This window comes from Squalius cephalus (genome assembly GCF_949319135.1).
Source record: "Squalius cephalus genome assembly, chromosome: 6".
Lineage (NCBI taxonomy): Eukaryota > Metazoa > Chordata > Actinopteri > Cypriniformes > Leuciscidae > Squalius > Squalius cephalus.
Window position 1 is genome coordinate 9671275 of NC_137127.1, and position 21413 is coordinate 9692687.

Here is a 21413-nt window from a genome sequence, read left to right on the forward strand (position 1 = left end):
ATATGAATTGGCTTTGTTTTCATATATCTTGCATCATTATTGACCGCTCCTAAAACATTTTATTCCAGGTCTTTTCATTCAACATGAATTTTTAATCAGCGAATCTGTCTTCTAGACTCAAAACAAGGAGAGAAATGTGGTTTTAGATTGTTTGTATAAGTAGACACAGATTTTTTCTGTTATTTTTAACTGTTAGCAACATGTGTTAAAATTCCTTACTTTTTGTTTTATTCATCATGTTCCCATCTGAAGGATAAAAACAAACAAAAACCCCTGTGAAACAGACTGGCAAGGTTTGTTACCAAACACAATAAATAAAATCAGGGCCAACAATGTTTCCACAAACAATGTAATTGGAGTTTTGATCTGGGCTATTGGTGCAGAGAAAGTCAAATTATTCACAGAGCTTGTTCCGTCTTTTCAATCAATTTATGTCAAATGTGGATATATTGCATACTTTTCAGAAGAGTTGTATGTATCTTTCATTCTGTTTGGACAGTTGTTGTTTACTAGGCCTTTTCATCCAAAGCTACTTACAAAGCTACCTAATTACGGGAAAAGGCCCAGTGGGACAATATGGGGTTAAATGGGGTTTGCTTGCACACAAAATCATGTTCCTTATAATAAACAAACAATAGTTTGTTACATTTACAAACTATCATGAAAGAACACTGTACCACATGTGACCAACACAAGGAGGTGCATGTGGATCTTAAACGTATATAACGATTTTCATCCAAACATTGATTATATTATACATTTTTCAGATCATTAATAAGACCTCTTCAGCTTCTAAATGCTGCCGTTATTCTATTGTGTTCTGTTCTATTATATGCTATATTTCATTATTCCATTCAATTTGCATGCATATGCCCAACAAATGTTTTTTTTATTATTATATAACAAGCATTCATCCAGGGCACAAAACGTTTTATAAAACCGTACAAACCGTACTGAGACTACTCACAGAAACAGACAAATGTAAACTCAATGAGAGCAAAATAGACACCAGGTGAACATTTCATGTGAACATTTTGAGTCATGCTTTTGAGATTAAATAATTAAACACAGACGGTATGGTTCATCTCAGCGTTTACCTCTGTGTTATCATCACTTGTAGGCCTACTGTTATGCAAGCACTCAATAAATGACGCCATCTGGTGGCTTTTTTATCAGTGTTCTCAATCTATAACCTTTTCAAATGACTGTCCTCATCGGTGTGGCTTTTCGTTAAAAAGTTAAGAGATCCATATTTGCCCCTGCCCATAACACCAACTCCTTATCTCTCAAAGACACGGTAAAGGCCTAAATAATTTTATGTACTTATTTTTTATTTATTTATAGATACTTGTAGTGGAAAATAAGTTGTCTTTTGTTTATTTCTATGTCAGTTGAGCTAAAAAGTAAAGTTTAATAAATACTAGCTCTCTTGTATTAATTTAATTACATAGGCCGCCGGCTATATTACACAGAGTAATATGTAATACAACAATTAAAACAGTAACGTTACACCTCTCATAATTATTTTCTTTACTTCAACCACCAAATTAATTGGTGTGACTCACAAAATCTGATTAGTGATTCGTCAACTGCGCTATTTGACTTTTATTTTGTAGATTGCCGCCAGGAAGTGCTATGTCGTTCGCACCGGAAGTTGAATTATCAGCTGATCATGGTGTTTTGGATGGAAGTTGTTTTTGGAACGGAGGGGCTCTTTCTTTATCATCTTAAGCCAATCTTAAACGTCAAAGACACCGGAAAATAAAGCTGCATGTAACAGTGCGGAGCCTCCAACAACCGAAACGGCCGACCGCGGAGAAACCCGTGTTATTATGAACAGATGGTCATAAGTGATGGTCTGTTTGCTTGCTGTTGAATCATCGGAAAGAAAGAAAACAACGTTAGGCGAAGCTCGAACGACTCACTGATAGTCTGATGTGTGTGTCTCGAGTCATATAGACCGGTCATAAAAAGCTTAAATGCATGTAATGTAACTGTTTGGTTACGAAACGGTCTTCGTTCGCTGTAATAAATAGTAGCTTACGTGTTTTATGTGATTCAGGAGTAAGTCAAAGGTCAGATCAAAGTGTTTTTTCTACAGCAGACATCAGTTTTATTAATACTTTAATTCCGTTTATGTGAGTTATAAGATTATTAACGCCTTGAATTAATTCATGCTTAAGAAAGTTGATAAAAGAGCAGCAACCTGTAACCAATTCTTCCTTCCTGACATCAGCTCGCTGTGACTGACATACAGTTTACTTGTCTAATTTATTTAAGCTTAAGTCATATTGACCTTTTTATACGTGTGTATCTGTTATTCGTTTTATAGTGTTATTTATAAGTATGGTGACAGTGGAATGCGTTGATAGCCGGATTGCTTCACTTGTGTTTTGACATATCTGGTGTCGGTTGTCACTCAAACTGTGTTTAAAGTGTGTGGGAGCTTTTTAAACGTTACTTGATCGTTAAAGTTGGACTCGTTGATTTAACGGTGGATTATTCAAGATTTTGGGAAGATTCAGATCTGGCACAGTCAGAGATCCTCGTTGATATCCCCAATTTCTCCCCGCCAATGCTGGATCTGGAGGTCGTTCCTGAGCGATCTTTGGGAAATGAACAATGGGAATTCGCATTAGGTGAGTGTGGAATGAGTTCAAAGTAACATTGCATGTTGCACACAAATTTAATTGTTATTGACAGGATGTTTACTATTTGAAAATAAGCTGTTTTATTTGACTGTATAGTGATAGTCAGTTGCCATCTGGATTTCACAATTGCACCACATGCCTTTTGACACGTTCGCGTCTGAGGTTCTCTTGACCTGAAAAAGGTCTCTGTTACACTGAATGAATTATTTGTCCCTTTAGATTTTTCACTGGGGCTGGTACATGCTATGCAAACATGATACTCATCATTATTTTTTTGAACTCATCAGTGAATTTTTAAAATTCATGTGCCCTTGTAATCTGTAACCAAAATAAAAACCCCTCTCTCTTGCATCTTTTCTGATGACGTGTTTACTGGCGCGAGGGCGAGACAACCTGTCACTCACATGAGATCACAGCAATAGAGTGCATTAGTGCCCGCCCACGCATCAGCGCCATTGGTTCTGGAAGTTTTTGTTTTTTTTTCATTCATTTCTCACAAAATAAGTCTTTGTTAAAGGATTACAATCCATGAACTAAGCCAATGAGCGGTGTGGTGAATCACAATATTACAAATTTTGGTTTTAAGCACAAAAAAAGTATTTGATAATCGGACAAAAATACAATGTTACAAGACTTTGTACATAATGGCTGTAGTGAGGGAAAGAACTACAATCCCATGAAGCATTGCGAACAGCCTAATCAAATTAAAAACTATGGAGATTGGAGAAATATAAAACTACTAGATAATTTAAAAAAAAAATGTTTATATGAAGAGTTCAGATGCAAAAGCCTCTAAATGCCATCTGAAATTTTCTTCTAGAATGATCATTTTTATAACGCCTGTATATTTAAGTTCAGTAATTTCACTTAAATGACAATTAATAGGTGATTTGCATTGCCATTAAGAGAAATTATTGAACTTAAATATACGAGCTTGATAAAAATGATCATTCTAGAAGAAAATTTCAGATGGCACTTAGAGGCTTTTGCATCTGAACTCTTCATATATTTACACACACAAATATTTAAGTATTTTGAGATCTTATTGAGACTCAATTACATCATTTGCAGTGCTTAATGGGAATTGCCAGAGCTAAAGAGCTCTTTTTCCATGTTTAGCTTGTTTCTACTTGCTGATTGGTGGAATTTTCTGTACAGCATAATGGTGGGTAATGTAGTTTTTCACCACCAATTCCACTGGTCAGATGGAGTGATGAATGGAGTTTTTGCTTCCAGATCCTGACTATTGCAAACCCCAATGATCCAATCAAGTCCCGAGAAGCCGTTTCACTGGTATATACGTCACAATAAGCAAGAAAAGATCACAACTTCCGTTTCATGTCGACTTTAAAATAGGAATTATTTTGATTGACTGTCAATTTTATTGTTTATCAGCTGGAGGGAAAATCGCTCTCAAAGTGATTCCAACAATATTGTTCCTTTGTGTCATTATTGTCATAGTTTTGGTGTGGGATTCACTATTCTTTTAGAGTAAGAGGACATATTTTTGTTCAAGCAAGTAGCTACTTCATGGTTATAGTTATCGTTTTTAGTGTGAATGGACCTTTAATGTTCAGTTTAAGTCATTTTTGGATGTACTAGGAGCTGTTGTTTTTTGACCATTAAAAAAACAAACAAAAAAAACACTCAGTGGCACCTGACCAATACCAATCCACTATTCCAGAAAGCTGATATTCTGTTATTTTCTTACATACTCTACTACATGTTTGTGTTATATACCATGAAATGATTATATTTTTACTATAGCAGCTTTTAGAGCTGTTGACTCCACTTCTTTTATCATCATGTGAGCCGAAACCTGACAATCTATTTGTTTGTCTGGATTTGTTTCCAGGGATGCCATTGGCCCAGGCCATTTCCATATTACAGAAACACTGCAGAATCATCAAAAATGTCCAGGTGCTCTACAGCGAACAAGTAAGGATGTGCTATTACTATTATTTTCTATAAATGTCAATGTGCACTGAAGTTAATCATATAGATTTTTTTGTATCCTTATCTGACCTGTTTCTCTTCCCCAAACAGATGCCACTCAGCCACGACCTCATTCTCAACTTGACTCAGGATGGAATTAAACTGCTGTTTGACGCCTGCAATCAGAGATTGAAAGTGAGAGACAGCATCTGTCTGTGTGTGCACACGCATGGTTTATTTCTTACACCCGTTACATTATGTTCCAAATATATCTCCATCGTTTTTCAGGTCATTGAAGTGTACGATTTGAGCAAAGTGAAACTGAAATACTGGTAAGTGATCTTATGTTTTGCCACAATAGTTGCGGATAACATTTTGTGTTTTACTCTTTTTCTAGATGTTGTAGATGTCCCACTCTGTAGATCTACCACTAACAACCGTGTCAGCCACAGAAATGTAAAATTACAATTTTCTCTGTTCATTACAGTGGAGTACATTTTAACTCTCAGGCAATAGCACCTACTATTGAGCAGATTGATCAGTCCTTTGGCGCTACTCATCCAGGAGGTGAGATTTATTGTCAGCGTCAGTTATTTGTCCAGACCCCTCATTGTTGTGTGTATGTGTGTGTGATTGCTGGGGGATTCATGTTCTGTCTTTCCAGTCTACAATGCTGCCGAGCAGCTCTTCCACCTGAACTTCCGAGGGCTTTCCTTCTCCTTTCAGCTGGACTCCTGGAGCGAAGCTCCTAAATATGAGGTGAGACTATGTTCCCTCCCTGTGTTGTTCATGCTCTTATAAAAAAAGTTCTGTTGTATTACCATTAGATGGAAAACCATGGTTCTGGATACCATATTCATCATGGTATTTAGATGGAGCTTCAAAGAATCCTATGGTATTACCATGGTACATATCCCAAGAAGCATGGTATTGGTATATATCTGAATAAGCATGATATTTTAATTTTTTTAAAGTGTTTATTCTCCCTTCTGCTTAGTATTTGTTCTGTGCACAGACAAGTAGAAAATATCCCACTGCCTTAAAAAATGTGACTTCTGTATTGTTACATGTGATTTAAAATACATTTAAAGCTAAATATTTAGAATGGTTGCAAAAAATAAAGCACTACTGTATTACTAACGAAGTAAACTACAAATAAATTAATAATAATAATTAGCAGTCCTGGTGCCAGGATGCAGTTTTGTGAGAATCATCCTTCAATCTGATAGTTTACTTTGCTGGATATAACAAATGATGACAAAATAAATGATCTTAATTTCACGATAAGTATGTGATTAATTGCAATTAAAAAACAATTAAATCTATTGACAGCCCTAATAATAATAAATAATAAGACACAAAATTAAGCATTACTTTATTACTTATAAAGTAAAATAATACTAATAATAAATGACTGAAATATTTAAAGTACTTTATTAATAATAAAGTAATAAGATAAATACAGTAACACTATTATTGCATGTAATCCAATGTCAGTGTTATGTTAGTATTATTTATATACTATTATAGTTTGTGTATAATGTATTTATATTTTTAATTAGGTAATTATATGTTTTAAGTCTTCATTTTATTTTTAGTACATTTTTTTTAGTCATTTTTTATGTGCTTTTGACATTTTTTATTAGTTTTTAATTAGTTTGAAATATTAGTAATTAGGTTTATTTTTTTGTAAATTTAGTTTTAGTTCAGTTTTAGTGCTTAGATGTTCACATCATCTTCACAGTAACGTATTTTGGATAAATTCATACATCAGGCAGGGGTTACTTTATCATGAACTGAAACTAAAACTATGAAAAAAATGTTCTGCATTGAAATAAAGCCAAAATAAAAACGTTCCAGTTTTTAATGTATATAGATGCGTGTATGTATGTATATATGTATATGTATGTATATATATATATATATATATATATATATATATATATATATATATAAATATTTTATATATATATATATATAATGTTAAATAAATATTTTATATATATATATATATATATATATATATATAATGTTTTTTTTTTTTGTTTTTTTTTTGGGCTTTATTTCAATGAACAAAAATGTTTTAATAATTTTAGTTTCAGTTCATGATAAAATAACCCCTGCCTGATGTATGAATGTATCCTGTGATGATGATGTGAGCATGTTTTCACCAGAGGAGACACCTGCACAGACACTGCATTCTACTACTAGCTGTTTTGCTTTGACAGCCTAACTTTGCCCATGGCTTGGCCTCCCTGCAGATTCCCCATGGGGCCACTGTCAAACGGATGTACATTTACTCCGGAAACAACCTTCAAGAAACCAAGTAAGATTTGTGCATTTGTTCGGATAATTGAGGCCTTTGTGTGAGGATAAAAATGTGTAAAAATGCCATTCACTAATGAATGATTATATGCATAAGACTATTGAGCATGGATGTGTTTACTAACAGACCTTCAAAGTTCACAGTCATCATCTTATTATGTCCATTTGTAATGTTGATGTGGCAAAAGGGGAGCATTAATCTGCATTTAGTCTGTTACTTTGGGTGTCTAGTTTTGATTGTTCAGTTTAAGCGTTTGGTAAGAACCTCATGGGTTGCATTTCCACAAGCAGCGATCATTGTAAATGATATATTTCTTTGCAGGGCTCCGGTGATGCCTCTGGCCTGTTTCCTTGGTAATGTGTATGCAGAGAGTGTGGAGGTGATGAGGGATGGGGCGGGACCCATGGGTCTCAAACTTCGTCTCCTCACCGCAGGTATTACAAGCAACCCAAACTCATTCACTAATGTCAGAAATCATTTCGCAATGGTTCTATTAAATATGCACGTGACTAAATTCATTGTAAGCATGCACACCTTTTTATAAGAGTTTCATATTCTCATGAACTCCCAGAATGCTGGAATGCATGTTTAGATGCCTCAAAGGAAACTTTTTATCACCAGCTCTTGTCATCACCCTTTGTAACCACTAAAAAACATCTTGTAGAATATCATACTTTGATCATTCTTGATTCCATTCATATTTCTATGTATTTTAATTAATCATAATATGCCATTAACGAAAATGTATTGTTTTGATGAGGGCAACACAGTTTCCTGTTTTTGCCATGCTTCTGTGTTTAAAGGCATGCCATGACATGTTATTACCTAAGCTATGCTGTGCTTAGAAAACTAGCATTAGTAATGTGTGCTTGTGAGATAAATACAATTTTTTGATGATTATTGTTTGATTGTTAGCCATCACCAACATAAACAGACAACATAGGTTTATTTTTTTCACTTTAGCATAAACCAGAGCTGGAAAAATCATAAATGTATTGATTAACAAATATGTTTATATAGCTTCTATTATCAATTCTTTGGTCATTTTCCTGGTAATCCGTACTGTGTGACTTTAACTACTATTAATAGTCCAATGGTTCTCAGCTGAAGGGTTGTGACACAAAACTGGAGGGTTGTGAGTCTGATAGGTCTGAAGGGTCACAGACAGCAAAGAAAAACCTGCAACTATGTAATCATGAATTGTAAGGATAGCAAAATACTTACATTTTAAAATTATTTTACTGTTAATAAATAATATTAATATTAAAACGAGTTCAGGATTAAAATTATTTATCATAAGTAAACAGAAATGTCTTCAATAAACATCATTTAAGATCTGTTCGTTTTTTTTTTTTTTTTTGCAAAGATGTATTAAATTGATCAAAAGTCAGTAAGGCATTTACAAAGTAATAAAATATTTATTTTTCTAATAATGTTCTTTTGAAATTTCTATTAATCAAAGAATCCTGAATTTTTTTTATCACGGTTTCCACAAAAATATTTTATTTTCAACTTTGATGATAAGAAATATTTTTTGAGCACCAGATGTAACACTGAAGACTGCTGGTTGGAAGGCTGCTGAAAATTCAACTTTGCCATCACAGGAATATTTAAAAATATAATAATATTTAAAAATTTTATTTTTATTTTTCATCAAATAAATGCAGCCTTGGTGAGAATAGGATTACAAAATCTTACAGGCCCCAAGCATTTGAAATGGCAGTGTATGTTTATTTATTTTGTTTTTTTCATAACCGATTTTGCTACTGCGTTGGGTGTCCAAAGTAAAATCTTGGTGCTGTAATCCAGTTTATAAGTGATATCCAGTGGTCCAGTGTTAATGGAAATTGAATTGGTAAACAAATATGCTGTTTGGAACGCCGCTTTGTCACATTGTATGTGTTACTTCACTTTCTCAGGATGTGGCCCGGGAGTGTTGGCTGATACGAAAGTGCGGGCTGTTGAGAGAAACATCTACTTTGGAGATTCTTGTCAGGATGTTTTGAGTGCTCTTGGCTCCCCACATAAGGTCTTCTACAAGTCAGAGGACAAGGTAATGACCGATCCAATTTATACACAACACACAGTACATTAATCTCAAGATGAGCAAAGCTACATTCTCAGAAATAAACCCGGACATTCCCTCTTCACATTTACTCTGTTTGTCCTGACATATCTTTTCCTTTTTTTTATGTCTCAGATGAAGATCCATTCACCCTCCCCTCACAAGCAAGTCCCGTCCAAATGTAATGACTACTTCTTTAATTATTATATTCTAGGAGTGGTGAGTATTAGCTTTAAATAACTCCATTACTTAAATGACTATTTATCATAACATGCTGTTAGTGTAGCTTTTGTTTGTTCAATCTGCATAAAGCCATTGACTTTTGAGCATTATGTCTCTATATATCTTTCAGGATATACTCTTTGACTCTTCAACCCACCTGGTCAAAAAATTTGTCCTTCACACCAACTTCCCTGGTCATTACAATTTTAACATGTAAGTCTCATTTCTTTGCTGCATTGCATTGGTCGCTGCTGTTTGAAAGGTCTGGAAGGTTTGCAGTCTGGACATATTGATTGAATATTGATTTTCATTTAAGTGTTTAGAAATGTGTGGTTTCAGTATCACATACCACTTTATTTACACACTTTATTGCCCCATCTCAGATATCATCGGTGTGATTTCAAGATTCCTCTTGTCATTAAAAAAGGTTAGTCTATATCAGACTCTCTGGACTAGATCGTAATTCTCTGTTGCGTCTCTGTGGTCTTTTGTGTTTGTCTCATTCTTTAAAATTCTGTTTCAGATGGGGCGGATGCTCAGAGTGAGGACTGCATTCTGACCACTTACAGCAAAGTGAGTTCACAGACAGTGTTTAGCCTACACATTCTTTATGTAACACATTATATACACATGCATTAGATGTTATGTAGTACTGTATGTGATAAATAATTAAACATTTTTAAGTAAGTGAGTACTAATTATGTTTTCAACCTTTGCACCCAGTGGGATCAGATTCAGGAGCTGCTAGGACACCCCATGGAAAAACCAGTTGTGCTACACAGGTGAGAAACGTATATTTTGGGCGCATATACAGTACAAACTGTTTTATTGACATCTTCCATGGATGAAACACTGATTGAGCTATTACATGAGACATAATGCAATTCAGTAAGTTGTACTGCATCTCAACGTACCTTTTGATGTTTATGCATGTTCATGTGCTATAACCTGTATTAAAGTGGAAGAAAAGATTTGCGTTTCCGCTTGAAATGGGGCACTACAGCGATCTGTTATGTCACATTCAAGAGCATCAAAACACCATTTATTGTTTGAATTTCATGATCAAATGGACAGAATTTGAAAGCTGAGACTTTATTTCTTATCAGAAGTAACAAAGCTTTGTTGGATGCGAGGCGAGTGTAGGGAAAAATCTCAGACCTGGCATCCCTGGCTTGATTCATAAGGTCAAATAGAGCCTTCATTAACGCCCTAAATTCAACACAGGAGACATTTTCTTCACACACAGTATGCAGTCTGGTAATCAGTCTGACACGTTTTTCCGCCTCCTATTGATTGACAGGATATAATTGGCCCTGACTATTGGCCGATAGTGAAAATAATTGCTTTTAAAGGTGCTCTAAGCGACGTTGGGTGACGTCACTTCTTGTTGACATTCGAAGTATTGTCAAACAAAATGGAGGCATAGCTCGACCCTCCCTCCTCCTCATCCCGTCCCCTCCCCCTCCCCTCCCCTCCGTGCTTCCTGAAACAGTCATGAACGCCTGCCTGGATTTACCCACCTGTCCACCAAAAACAGAGCCACCTGAATGTCGGATTGGAAGCCCTTCTGCCGGCGGAGTTTTCGCCAGCTTTCGAAGGCTTTTCCGATGTAAATTCGTGACTTTGCGCGTTCCTTCTCCTTTTCCCTCTTCTTGCTATTTGTTCATCGGAACATCGTCTCTTTGGTTGTGTGTCGGCCATATCAAAATTCAAGAGAATATAATTCTAACATTAGTCATTGTCTAGGACATCTCTCCTCTAGCTAACTTCCCTCTTCATGCTTCTCTCTCCTCCACTCCCCACACCCCCCTTCATGTGCACGCGCACTAACCCCCCCCACCCCCACCCCCACCGCCAAATCATTCTTGTCGGTTATTGGCTGGAACACTGTTTGTTATGTTTCGTGGTGCAGGTTGGCCCAGTTTGTTTTTGTTGCCGTTTGTGGAGCCTGGGCTGTCTACAGAGACCGCATTTTTTTACAAGTGTGTTCAGGGGACAGGCAGCTAGCGGATAGTGAGGAGATGTTTGCAAAATGTTTCAGCCTAAAAAACGTGTGACATCGCTTAGAGCACCTTTAACGGCCGATACCGATATCCCTACTACTAACCATAAGTAACTCCGCAACTACATGTTAACTAGCAGTCATTAGAGTATAGGCCTATGTCACAATTCCTGCTTCCGGAACGCTGAGTAGGGATTCAGAACTTCCGGTCAACAGTATTTCTCGATAAGGATTTAGATTATCAGCCATAATGTCGAAACCATCCGAGGTAGACTGACCACGAGCTATGAGGTTGTGAAATGAAGGTTTTTGCTCCTGTAGAAGCTATAAGTTTGTATCTTGTTTTAAGAAAAACATGTTTTATCTGCGATCTTATGAAAAAAAAACTACACTACCCACAATCCTAAGCGTAGCAGCAACGTCTGCTGATTGGTCCAACTCGCCATTACCATAGAAACGTTTACCTTACTGGCGAACGGCTAGAGCTATAACAACAATGGTTCTCCCAGAAGAACTTGTACCCTTTCATCAGTTTTGACGTTTCCACTTGAGAGTTTTCATTTACCATCCGAACCACATCATCATATGTGACTTCAGGCAGGTTGCGGAGAGATTTGGTCCAGCGGTATCTATCGGACTCCGCCATTGTAAAAAGCTAACCGGAAGAGCCGTATCCCTACTAAAAGACGTACTTCCAGTCTTCAATTTTTTCGTGACATAGGCCTATTAGTAGACTGTCTGCTTAATATCTGCAAAAACTTGATTTTGATGGTCCTCCAACAGACATTATACTGACCCTAATTAACTTGGCAACTACATGTCTACTTATTCTACTAACCCTAAACAAACAGCCTATTAATACTCTTGAGTTAGTTGGCATGCAGTTGCAAAGTTACTTATAGTTAGTAGAATGTACTTATAGTGTATATATAGAACTAAAGGGTAACCTTTTATTATTTCAGCTTTACTTCAATTGACAAAAATATTTTAATAGTTTTATTTTAAAATAACAACACTGCCTGAATTAAAACAAAGTCAGAGGTCATTCACATAATTCAACGCAAGCTACAGCACAGAGGCACCGCTGCATATGAAAACCTGTTTATAATGCTCTGATTAATGGATTTATTGTGCACTGCTCTGCAGGTCATCCTCTGCAAACAACACCAACCCTTTTGGTTCCACATTTTGTTTTGGACTGCAGAGAATGATATTTGAGGTATGTGACTGGGCCATCTGTGTGTACTGTTTGTTTTACTTAGTTAGCCTGTATAAAAAGTTGCTTTTAAAAATAAATAAAGATATTAATTTTACAAATAAATGGCAGATTTGATTTTCATGTTTACAGTCCAGTGAAAGTATAATTTGCTTATATTAAGGATGTATTGATATTAACATTTTGGATGATGCCGTTAAATGCATAGTTCACCCAAAAATGAAAAATCATTTACTCACCCTCAAGTTGTTCTAAACCTGTATGAATTTCTTTCTCCTGCTGAACACAAAAGAAGATATTTTGAAGAATGCCGGTAACCAATCAGTTGATGTCCCCCTAGTATTTAAAGGACAAGTTCGGTATTTTACACTTAAAGCCCTGTTTATAGATCGTTTCTGATGAAATAGAACGGTTAAGATTAAATTTTGGACAAATGCTGCTGTCCCGAGAATTTTAGGTTTCTTTCGCTTTCCCCCCCACCAGTAGACTGGGTGTATAGGTGCACTCGAACACTCCTTCCTAAAACACATTCAACTTTCGTTTACAAAGACGTGAAACTCACCGAGTGGTCAGGGGTGTCCACTGATATGCTCACACAAAAATCGCTGCAAAATATGCTTTCCAACAGGTTTTATCGTAGTTTTTGTCCAACTCCATTGACTTGCATTGGATGTGCTGTGAGGTACGGTATTACTCCGCGCCGGAAACTGAAATGGGGTTCAGGGGTTGTTTTCTTCTTCTTCTTCGTGTTTTTTTTTTTTTCACGGCGGATCGCAAACAATGAAATGCCAGTGGTTTGCTTGCAAAGGTGCATTATCGCCACCAACTGGGCTGGAGTGTCTATTATTCAAGCTCTCAATGGAAGAAGTTCGGGTGTGAGGCGTTTGGAAAAATAGGTCCACAGTTTTACAACGAATGGTAAAACACCTGTTGGAAAGCATATTTTGCAGCGATTTTTGTGTGAGCAATATCAGTGGACACCCCTGACCACTCGGTGAGTTTCACGTCTTTGTAAACGAAAGTTGAATGTGTTTTAGGAAGGAGTGTTCGAGTGCACCTATACACCCAGTCTACTGGTGGGGGGGGAAGCGAAAGAAACCTAAAATTCTCGGGACAGCAGCATTTGTCCAAAATTTAATCTTAACCGTTCAATTTCATCAGAAACGATCTGTAAACAGGGCTTTAAGTGTAAAATACCGAACTTGTCCTTTAATTTTTTTCCATATTATGGAAGTCAATAAGGTCCATCAACTGTTTGGTTAATCATATTCTTTTTCATAGTCCATAATACTGGCAGATAACCATATACCATAGCTCAAACACAGCTAAGCACTTATTGGATCTCATCTCCATGCTGTTGCTGTTGTTACAGGTCATGCAGAATAACCACATAGCTTCTGTGACTCTCTACGGAGCGCCTCGTCCAAGTAGCCTGGCCCGTGCCGAGCCCAGCGCCCACTGAGGAATCCGCCATGCCCACGGTGCCCGTCCAGCCCTGCAGAGCCTCTGACCTGACCAGTAGAGTGTGCCTTCACTCACTGCTGCCATCACACAAGCTAAAGCAAGACATGCTGGGAGTTTCTCTGGAGTTAAACTCTTCCCCCCTCAATTCGGTCTCCTCAATAATAGCATGGAGGCTGCCCTCAGCCTGCTAATAATCTCAGATAACCATGCAAACCTGGCTCTGCCCCCAAAGCTTTAACCCAGACATGCATCAACGTCATCATCGTTATAGTACTTGTGGATGCACGGTGATTCATTTCCACACAAGCATATTTGTGTATTCTTTTTTTATTTTTTTGCCCAACCTTCTAAATTTCCATACCAGACGCACCAAAGGGCGAACATTGAACCGATTTCTCCTCTGCACGCTAAACACTTTAACCAAAACGCACACGCATTCAAGTTCATTTGCTTTCCTATGCGCAGAGGATGAGAACAAAGTCGAATGAGGACAAACTTTTGCCGCGTAAATTCAACGAGTGTGTTTTGTATGCATTTACGGAAGGTTACAAGCACAAGCTTGCACAGTGTGGATCCAGTGCTGTGAAAATGTTCTTGTGGCACATGAGCAGGCTCACATACACACATAACGATTCATAAACCCATTTCATACCAAGTCAGCAGCACAGATTACCTCCCATTTCGATACCCTACACCCGCTTGTGTTGATTCCGTTATTGTTTTGTTGTTCATGAGCTCATTAGTTTTGAACATTTGCACTAAAATACACCTAATTTACTTGATAATTGTCTCCTGTCCACTAAGGAACATTTTAATTGCGAGTCTCAGAGAGAAAGAACGGCGGGGGAGGGAACGACGACGTGCAATCTGGATTTCAAAGCTAGTTGCAACCCAGACCGGAGAGAAAAGCCATCCACCCATCGCTGTTTCTTTTTCCCACTGGATGTCATGCCGTCAATTCTGTTTGCGTCCTTTTATTTTGTTCCAAGTAGAAAGATGTGAAGTTCTTTTCCCTTGTTCAGTATCTTAAAGTCTTAACTGCAGAACTGTTTTGTCACCTGATTGCCAAATCATTAGCCAAAGAAGAAACAACAGTTAGCTCTTTGACATTTTTAACACCCACAGTGTAAGAACATTCCCTTTTGATTTGATCTATTAAGTCCCTGAATTGTTTTTTTTATTTGAAGCTTTCTCTCTCTTCAGATTGGTTGCTGTTGTTTCCATAGCAAGTAGACGTGATGTTTTCTCAAGCACGGTGTGTCCATGTCTGTACAGATCTGTAAATAGCGTGCAGAATATTCATCGTTTTGTTGCCCTAACGGTACCGTATCAGATCAGCTGATGTCTGGAACATTCTGAGAGTTTCTGGTTTCCTTTGCCAGCTCTTGAGGGACAATATAGCAGTTTCCCTCCCTCGAGTGTTGTCCTAGATGGCGTAGCCTACATTTGACCACTTTCGGAGATGACTAGAGCATTTTAACTTCAGTAGATGGTTTGTTCACCTCTAACTACTGTTCATTGCTTTGCTTCCTGGCAGCGTAACCACCAATGGCTGTCAAGCTCCACACCTCTGGTGTCATTCCAACCTCCCTTCAGGCTTCTGCACTGTGTGGTTCAGGCTAACTCGGGCATTTAGCTTTCTGTTACGTTAACTCCGCTGGAAGACCGTCAGTGGCGTTTTTAATATATTTTACCCTTAACTTTTGGTCTTTTACAAGGAAGATGCTTTTAACATTGTGCCTCATCTCCCACCGAGCCTGTCTTGACTTTTTTCTCTGTAAATGAAATTGTTTGAACTGCTTTGTGTATGTCTGAGCATGTAAAGCTAAATGAATAGTCATAGTCCTTTTGTTTCCGAAAACGTACCTGAATATTATAGGGAGAAAAAAAACGACTCGTTGGGTATTGAACTCTTTTCATTAAGCGCTAGTTTAATGTGTTCAGTGTATTTAAATTGATTATTGCAGTCTGCGTACAAAAATGTTACAGAAAATGGAGATTGCCCTTCGTGATCTGAAGTTCACAAAGTGGTTGTGGTGTTTCTGTCTTAATACAATTTGTACTTTTTGAAATGGATGTGGAGTTCCACTTTAATATGGTTAGATCTTTAAGCAAACTGTTTAGATGCACAATTGGAATCTCCGTTGTCGATAAGGAACAACACAACCGCTTTTTCTATTGTCATTTAGGGATTGGAACTGAGGGGGGGAATGTGGACTGATGGGCTGATTGCCTGCCCAAACTCAGGTGGATGTTTTTTTTAAATGCCAGGAGCAAGTGAATGCTTTTCATCAAATGGGTTTTGGCTGTATTGTTTCTTCTTCAGACTTTATCCTATTTTTGCATCGGAATGAATGAATGAATGATCATCCTGAGGATTTTAATTAGAAATGGACAAACTCCATACAGTGTAATGCGCATATTAATGCTATGTATTGTATTCCTCTATATTGTATGTTCTTCCCCATCCTCCAAAAAGTGATTATTTTTTGTGGATTCAGTACATTTAACCCATTTCTGGAAGTGGGATTTATCCTCGATTAAAAAAAAAAGTGTGTATCTAAATTGATTGCAATGTGGTGTTTTGTATCACAGATATTTTTACTTCTGTAGGTTTAAGGAACATGTACACGGAAGATCAACATTTATCAGGCAATTTTTGTTGTTGTTTGTTTCTTTTTGTTATGTTTTCAAAGCAATAATCACTGCGTTGATGGAGTATAAATTGGAATGGTCTGGTTTGTCAAAAGCTCCGAGTGGGGCAACAATGCTGTGACCATTGGATTTTAGTTTCCTTGTTCAATCTACTGAAAGCATTATAATTTTTTTTTTTTTTTTTTAAACTGCTAATTTTGCATTTTGTTCATTAAAACTGTTACAGTGTGTTCAACAAAAATATTTAAAGAATGGATGTAATAAATATGGGGGGAAAGAATGGAGGCATCTTTTGTCTTTTGTTAAATTCACTTAATTTTCATGTTCACAGGAGGCTACTTTCAGAATCATTCAATTCAGTTTAATGTAAATCTAAAAGACAGCAGGTCATCCAAAACAATGCAGCACACTAATCAATCAAAGAAAAAAAAGTGGTGCCATTTGTCTAATAAAAGATATGCATACAGTAATAGTCTGTTCTATATTACATAACTCAGTACTTTTCAATGCATAACATTAGTGTCCATTTTGTGCATACAAAATGTGTCTGATTCCTTTGCACTTCATGTACAACATCTTTATCATTTAGACAAACTCTACAGTAATTTCCAAAAAAAAAAAAAAGAGAATAGTTTGAGTTGGATATAAAGAATCTTCTACAGAAGCTTTTGTGAACCTTTTTTCTTTTATATTTGAGCAATTTTTTTTTAAACAGTCCAAAAGCCTGAAATGTTCAGAAACATTCAGATATGTGTCAATGCAGATCACTTCAGGAGATTTTCAGTGAATAATGACTTAAATATCTCACACAAAGCTATCATATGGCTTCAGAGCATTTGGAATATAGCTGTATGAGTTGTACCTTTGGAGCAGGACAGTTGATGGTCATTGGATGTTTTCTTTGTGTGGAAAAGAGCAGCATGTTCAAAAAACAATCATGAAAGGAAGTCATATAAATGGAGTCCCCATATGACGTGGTGAAAAAAACAGATATCATGGCCACAAATTAATTGATTTCATAATTTTAGGTAAATTGTGGCCATGTTGTACTGATTCATTGACTTGTAGAGGAGCCTGTATGAGTAAGTGGAGGCGGGGCTCATTTGCATATTCATGGGTCCGCATGTACTAAATGAAGCAAGTGTGTAGAGTTACATTCGAGCTATTTTAAGGCATGAATAAATATTTTCACAGGAAAAAACTTTTGGTGATCAAAGATGAGTTCTAAGGGACAAAATTATTGACTACAGGGGGACTTTAAATCACGTCCATGACTTAACTAAACGAACAAATAAGTACAATCAACGTGGCCACGATTTAACTAAAACAATGGAACGAAATAATAAAACGTGGCCACTGGCCATGAAATGTTAAGTTGTGGAAACTTAATTCTTAATGGTATCTATTTTCTCTTCCATGTCATGTGGGGGTTTGATTGACATGCCGGTAAATTATTGCTTTAGTTTTTCCTCATATGTGATCCTGGATCACAAAACCAGTCACACAAGTAGCATGGGTATATTTGTGGCAATAGCCAAAAATACATTGTCTGGGTCAAAATTACCGTAAATATATAAGACATTTATTTTTGTGAGTGAATGCAGCACAATCGCGAACATAAATGGACAACTTTAAAGGCGATTTTCTCAGTTTCGATTTTTTTGCACCCTCAGATTCCAGATTTTCAAATTGGCCAAATATCGTCCTATCCTAACAAACCATACATTCAATGGAAAGCTTATTTATTCATCTACATTGATTGACATGTACATTGAAAACCTTTTTGACTGGTTTTGTGGTCCAGGGTCATATATTCCCTGTCCGTTTTATGTTTTATTTTCACAGTACAGTCATTTTCTAGGAGTTAATGCTCCACAAACACTTTTAACCCATAGTCGTTGTTCCTAAGCTTCTCCTTTGCCTTGTTCTTAGCAGTCATCTTGTCTCTCCATTGAAAGGGGAAAACCGTAGGATCCTGACTGCTGTGACACTGAAGGTTAGGGTCATGCAGAAGGTTCCACATGAGCCAGATCTGTGGGACGGTCAAGCTGTGCACCACCATCAGCTCTCTGTAGAAGCAGGGGTCAAAGACCTGGAGGTGGGGGGCGGCGGACGGTCTCACAATTCCAAAGGTGCGGAAGCCTTCGTGGCGAGTTGGCTTAAGGTCGATCCTCAGCAGACACATGCCCAGAAAGACATCATCAATGGGGAAGAGTTCCACCTCTTTGCAGGCGAGGTGGAGCTTCAATGCGGTATGTCCCGACATGACAAAGCCACCTCCGCCAGCATAGGACGGGTAGATCCCCTGGCCGTAAATAAACTCGGGGATGAAATACTTACTGTTGCGCCTGCGAATTGGTCTTGCGTGGACAATGATGTCGCCGACAAAAAGATCCTTATTGATCTTTTGACCCTCAAGCATCTCCAGGATATTGTCGATGTTCACGTACACATCTGCGTCACCCTTAAAAATAAACTTTGCTTTGGGACAGCTAACATTGATCCACTGTAAGAAGTGGATTTCTTTCAGTGTCAAGTTGAAGAATGTGTCTTCAAAGTCCCACAGGAGGATGTCGTGAAAAGTTTGGCTCTCATATCCCAAAAGTTTGTCCCATAATGGAAGCGCTGTTTGATTTTGGGGTACACCGAGAAGAAAAACTCTCCTGACGTTCACGTCTTTCTGGAACACACCTTCTCGTCCCCATGTGCGTCGAACGACCTGACGTTTGTCGAAGTCCGTTGCTACTGATTTTATGGCGATCAGCATGTAGGGCGCTCCTTCTGGTCCAGAACACTTTGTAGGCTGATCGATTAGCAGCTTGAAGTCCCGTTGGTCTTTTTTTCGAAGGTAATCGTAAAAGTCAAAGGAAGCATGTGTTGGTAGCAGACTTGCTGTCGTTGAGGGTTGGATAAATTTAGACTTTGCTTTCTGAGATTTCACCTTTGATGGTCTTTGTGCTTTAGGCTTGATATGAACCTCAGGCTTGCAAGGAGGTATGTCTGGAGATTTTAAAGGGAACGGCTTTGTTTCCAGTCCCTTTGGTGCTCCACTGAGGAGTGTTCTTGAGCTGGTGGACCCATGTTGAATGTGCAATGTCCCCCATACGGGTGTCATACTTTGATGGGCATATAACAGCAGAAACAGCAGCACCAGCAGAATTAGGGAGCAAAGTATATCTCCCTTTATATAGACCCTTCTCATGGTGTGACCGGTTTTACTGTTATACTCCCATGAAATTCGGTAGAAGTCTCACATTGTTCTTAAAGTGTTTGGATTTTCTCACGGCCGTAGTAGGTTCTGCTAAATAAAAGTACAAACAAAAGTCAGTTAAAATAAATGCACGATAACTGCTTGAAGACCATTATTTAGGTTGTATTTTTCCTCCTAAAATGAATTTCATGCTACGGTTAACCTTTTAAAACACATAACTAAATCTGCAGTTATACTTAAAAACATGTCCGTAAATCCAATTTCCTATTGTGTAAGATATGTCTGTATTTGAGAGGCATCACAAATACTTCTTACCACAGCATCCTGGATGTCATCAAACAACAGGAGACACAGGATATTACTTGACTAAAGTTATGCTTCATAAACGGCCAGGACCGCATACTTCTACGAAACAGGATACAGAAACAATTTATAACAGGAAACACATCTGACCAATTTTGGAACTTAATAATCTTTTCTGGCACTTCAAAGTATGAAAAAAAGAAGAAGCAAAAAAGGTTAAAACTGTGGAAAGAGCTTAAGTGTCTCTTATTCACAGAAATATACCTAAATACAGTTGCTTTTCCAAGTCATCAGTCAGTTTACAAAAATGCATATGCAATATATCAATATATCCACATATAATTCGTCAACACCACATAATGACACATTAAGATATGTAAATACTACTTCATTCCTCAAATATGTAAAATTATTTGCTCAATTGTCTATTCTGTAACTACATCGTTAGTGTAAGTTATGAGTCATTGAACCATTTAGTCAATTGATTCGTTAAAAACACCAAAGCCGAGTTGTGTGCCTACAAGTCTCCCGAAAGAGTGTTTCTAAGCATTTTCCCCCCACTCATATGACAACCCTGTACTGTGTTTGCTCTACAACTGGCTTTATTATACTTTTAACGAACAAGATCTGGTTCAGTTCGTTAACGAACGAGTTTATTCTGACACGCTGAGCCTCGAAACCCAAAACAGCGACTCGTATTTGAATCTGTGCACCCGAACAATTCGTTCGCTTAAAAGATTCATTCAAAAACAAACGCGTCACCACAAATGCACATGTTTTATAAGCCTAAAACAAACTTGTGTAATTTAAACATTTGAAATTTAGAAATAACTACAATTACATTTTAGTTACAATCTTTTAAAATGTACTGACGCTGCCTCGTGTGATAAATAATTATTGTTACCCTTCAGGATCGTTATTATAGTGCGTCTGCATTTCAAGTTGCTTTCTTTTTTAATTACATTTTCGCGTTCAGCCTTCTTTATAACGGCCTTTCATTGTTTCAAACATACATTTACAAAACTTACCCAGATGACGGCGTACCAGGAGAGCAATGACAAGACAGCACTGCAACCAGATCCAAACATCTGCTTCCACTAATAAAGCTGCTACACGAGACTGTTGCGTGTGCATGTTTCAGAAAAAAAACTTTTCCAACTCGCTGAAATGCGTTACGTTACAGACATCTCTGTTCGCAACAGTTATGTTCGTGAGAATGTATATCAGTTAAAAGCTGAAGACTTCTTGCACATTTTTAAAGGTATTTCATTGATCACGTGACAGCTCGAAGTTTGTTGGGATGCACCGCGCGCCAGATGCCAGCGCAGCAACTCCTCGCGAGCCGGGAGCGAGGACAGGGAAG

At 37.4% G+C, this 21413-nt stretch overlaps 2 protein-coding genes across 3 annotated transcripts; one reads left to right on the forward strand and one right to left on the reverse strand.

The window, feature by feature from the left end:
- The first annotated feature begins 1646 nt into the window (after positions 1–1646).
- Positions 1647–17003, forward strand: phaf1 (phagosome assembly factor 1). 2 transcript variants are annotated; one of them, XM_079874117.1, is made up of 16 exons: positions 1647–2639; positions 4507–4589; positions 4698–4781; positions 4875–4918; positions 5074–5153; positions 5251–5345; positions 6848–6912; positions 7234–7346; positions 8832–8965; positions 9113–9196; positions 9330–9412; positions 9583–9626; positions 9723–9772; positions 9923–9981; positions 12348–12420; positions 13790–17003. In XM_079874117.1, exons 1-16 carry the CDS (start codon positions 2576–2578, stop codon positions 13877–13879), a joined length of 1245 nt encoding a protein of 414 aa, XP_079730243.1. In that variant the 5' UTR covers positions 1647–2575; the 3' UTR covers positions 13880–17003. The 2 variants fall into 2 exon arrangements, with proteins under 2 accessions (XP_079730243.1, XP_079730242.1); XM_079874116.1 differs by having other exon boundaries at positions 1665–2639; positions 6815–6912.
- On the reverse strand, positions 16879–21387 carry b3gnt9 (UDP-GlcNAc:betaGal beta-1,3-N-acetylglucosaminyltransferase 9). The gene is made up of 3 exons (XM_079874118.1): positions 21079–21387; positions 20063–20152; positions 16879–19837 (listed from the first exon to the last, which is right to left on the reverse strand). Exon 3 carries the CDS (start codon positions 19736–19738, stop codon positions 18401–18403), a length of 1338 nt encoding a protein of 445 aa, XP_079730244.1. The 5' UTR covers positions 19739–19837; positions 20063–20152; positions 21079–21387; the 3' UTR covers positions 16879–18400.
- Positions 21388–21413: the final 26 nt, after the last annotated feature.

What these genes read in the sequence shown, in the direction of transcription:
- phaf1 (XM_079874116.1), top strand. Translation starts at nt 2,576, where the DNA reads ATGCTGGATCTGGAGGTCGTTCCTGAGCGATCTTTGGGAAATGAACAA. An exon ending in AAACCAGTTGTGCTACACAG is followed by an intron (nt 9,982 to 12,347) that starts GTGAGAAACGTA and finishes ACTGCTCTGCAG; the next exon opens with GTCATCCTCTGCAAACAACA. An exon ending in TGCAGAGAATGATATTTGAG is followed by an intron (nt 12,421 to 13,789) that starts GTATGTGACTGG and finishes CTGTTGTTACAG; the next exon opens with GTCATGCAGAATAACCACAT.
- b3gnt9 (XM_079874118.1), bottom strand. Translation starts at nt 19,738, where the DNA reads ATGAGAAGGGTCTATATAAAGGGAGATATACTTTGCTCCCTAATTCTG.